Raw genomic sequence first — 2,644 nt, 5'->3', positions numbered from 1 at the left:
GGTTCTCGTATAGTTTTCACAATTAATGCTGTTTAATGTATTTTATGATATATTATCCTGTGTCATATGGAGTTTACAGGCCTGCTTCAGTGGCCATGCCATGTGATTTGAAGTTTGTGATCATGTACACAGGCTATACTAATATGGTACTGAAATTGTCCTTTTTCATCAGATAAAGCAGAAACAGAAGGGCTCTAATCGAATATTGATGCCGAGTGTAGAAGGCCAGCAAGCTGGAAAGTGGGTTGTCATTGATTCTGGTAACATCTAAACTTCATATGTATCCCTGCAATTTTCTTTGTAAGATTTATTTTAGCAATGTATAGACTGTCACGATGAAAATTGATTTAAGCAATTGAAAAGGAAACCTAACTGTCAAATCTAAATAAACCAAAGGATCCTGTCTAAAGGATCTTATATAAACTTTAAAGAAAAAGGAAACTTAAGACAGAGGCTTATCTCTGGAGTCTAGACCAGATTTACTCATTACGATTTGTGGCCCCACGCTACCATCCTTCTTTTGCATGGTTTAGGGCCAGCTCTAGGAAGTATTAAGTAACTTCCTTGTACAAGGCTTTATACCGGGCTTCCACCATTGAAGTTTGCTGTAAGTAATCTTGAATTAGCGGCACCTATAAAGGCCAAGTACTTTAGCTGGTTAGCTTCCTTGAACTGTTTTGTTTGACAGCTGATCCTTTAGAGCGACGAAGCCCTGTGATGGATATTAGGGTGTCCCTTTCCCGACCAAGAGTGAGGGTTTATGTGTCATCTGCTGTGCTTGTTCGTGTTCACGAGACGAATTTCATGGGAGATTGTCTTGGATAAGAGAGCAGCAGCTAATAACACAATTGGATTCCGTCTTAAATGATTGGTGGGGAGTGGGCACCCTTCTGGGTCATGTTTCAAGCAGATATGTGAAAAGGCTTAGTAACTCTGTTCTCACGACTACGTGGTCTATCTGGGAACACTGGAATTACTGCGATCAAGGGTGCCAAACCTTCGGACATCGGTTCAAGGTCTAGCAATCAAAATTAAGGGAAGGTGCAGACTGTGGAGATTGGTAGGCTCTAGACAGTCATATTTGTTGCGGGGAATAGCAGCTGGCTTTTTTGTGCTTCTTTCTTTTCTTTTTTTGATGCCGATGTTAGTTGCGTCTTGAGCTGCTTGGCTTCTGTTGTAGAGCTGTTCTCTATGTATGAATGAAAAGATACTCGACGCTCAGGCACAGATCCGGCCAAAGAAAAAAGAAAGAAATGGGGTATCTCTAGTTTCTTTAGTTTGAGGTTTGAAATGGTTATTTCTGATTAAGTTTGTTGAAGTCAGTATCTGATGGTCTGAAGTCTAGTTTCTTGTGTTTTAGAATTTTGTAACCATGGTGTACCTGTCTTTGAAGTGGCTCCTGTGTCAATCACTTATGTTTTGCACTTGTTCTGAACAATTAACCTCAGGAAGTATCATCATCCACGCGCTTGAAGAAAGAGCAAGAGAGTACTATGATTTGGAAAGTATTTGGACAAAGGCGGTGTCCCCTAACATTTCTGTTCAGGTCAGCCAAATATATTACTTCTCTTTGTTGTTCTTTCCCATGACAGTTGGTATCAGGTGTGTCTAATTAATGATAAGTGCAAATGCATCGTTGATATTTATGATTTAATAAATACCATATTACTAAAGTTACTATGCAACTGTGTGTATGTGGACTTCATAATGAATATTTGTTTGGTGCCTTTGTGTTGTGATATTGACGTTTTAATATGAAATATTTGTTGACTTTGTAATCCAAAATGCTCTTAGCAATACTGGCGTTAATAATGCTTTATCTGAAGTGAGTACTTAATCCCAGTATAAGGGAACTGGCATTACCGTTATGCTGGGAAAGAATAAGAAATTCTATGTCAGAAGAAAACAGATGTGAATGAACTTACCATGGACTTTAGTGAAGACTATTCCAAAAGGTAGCTAGAGAATTGATGCTCTTTCTGGACATTTTTTTGAAGTAGTGAACTAAGCTCTCTTACGTGTATTAGATCATCCAAAGTTGATTTATCTGTTCAATTAATCCAGTAATTGAGCAGTCTAGGATGTTGAGAATCATAATAAGATATTTTAGATAAGCTTTAGGTATTTAAGTTAACAGTCAACCTGAAGGGAATTACAATTCTGTGCCATGTGAATTGCATGTCTTTTGCTCTGTAAGTGTTCGACTGCTAGGAGGCCTTGATCTTCCAATCGTTTTGGGAGGTTGGCTCTATCTGGTGATTATATGGCTTATAAATGTGCTACTAGCGGAGTGTTCCATATCCAAGCAGCAACTGGACAGAAATTGTGATTTTCTCTGGGTTGTGGATAGATGATGAATTTAGGATGTTTCAAGATCAAGGGGAAAACATTTTATTAAATGAAATACAAATTGAAAAAATGGCCCCAGCGTTGCTCCCGACGGGCGACACGGGTGGCAAAACCCTATCGCCGTCTCTCCTGGACTTTGCCTGAGTGGTGGATGGCGACAGCAGGTCTTGTCCACACAGTGACACCATCCTTGAGATCTAGCGGGACCATGTGGTGCTCCTCAGCAGATGGGCGGCGGCGGTGCTGCCTGAGCCGCCTGGATCTTGAGCGTGGGCATGGTCTTTGCTGTGTCCCT

At 40.3% G+C, this 2,644-nt stretch overlaps 1 protein-coding gene across 1 annotated transcript in view; it reads left to right on the top strand.

Annotated features, from left to right (window-relative positions):
* The window catches only part of LOC119311720 (protein Iojap-related, mitochondrial-like), a 5,151-nt gene that overhangs the window by 1,158 nt on the left and 1,349 nt on the right, over window positions 1-2,644 (top strand). Inside the window, exons 2-3 of the mRNA XM_037587407.1 lie at window positions 173-260; window positions 1,449-1,546. Coding sequence (XP_037443304.1) covers window positions 173-260; window positions 1,449-1,546 — 186 coding nt within the window. The remainder of the gene's footprint in view (window positions 1-172; window positions 261-1,448; window positions 1,547-2,644) is intronic.

This window comes from Triticum dicoccoides, chromosome 5B (assembly GCF_002162155.2).
Source record: "Triticum dicoccoides isolate Atlit2015 ecotype Zavitan chromosome 5B, WEW_v2.0, whole genome shotgun sequence".
Lineage (NCBI taxonomy): Eukaryota > Viridiplantae > Streptophyta > Magnoliopsida > Poales > Poaceae > Triticum > Triticum dicoccoides.
Note: the sequence above shows the minus strand (reverse complement) of the source record. Positions and strands in the feature narration are given on the sequence as shown.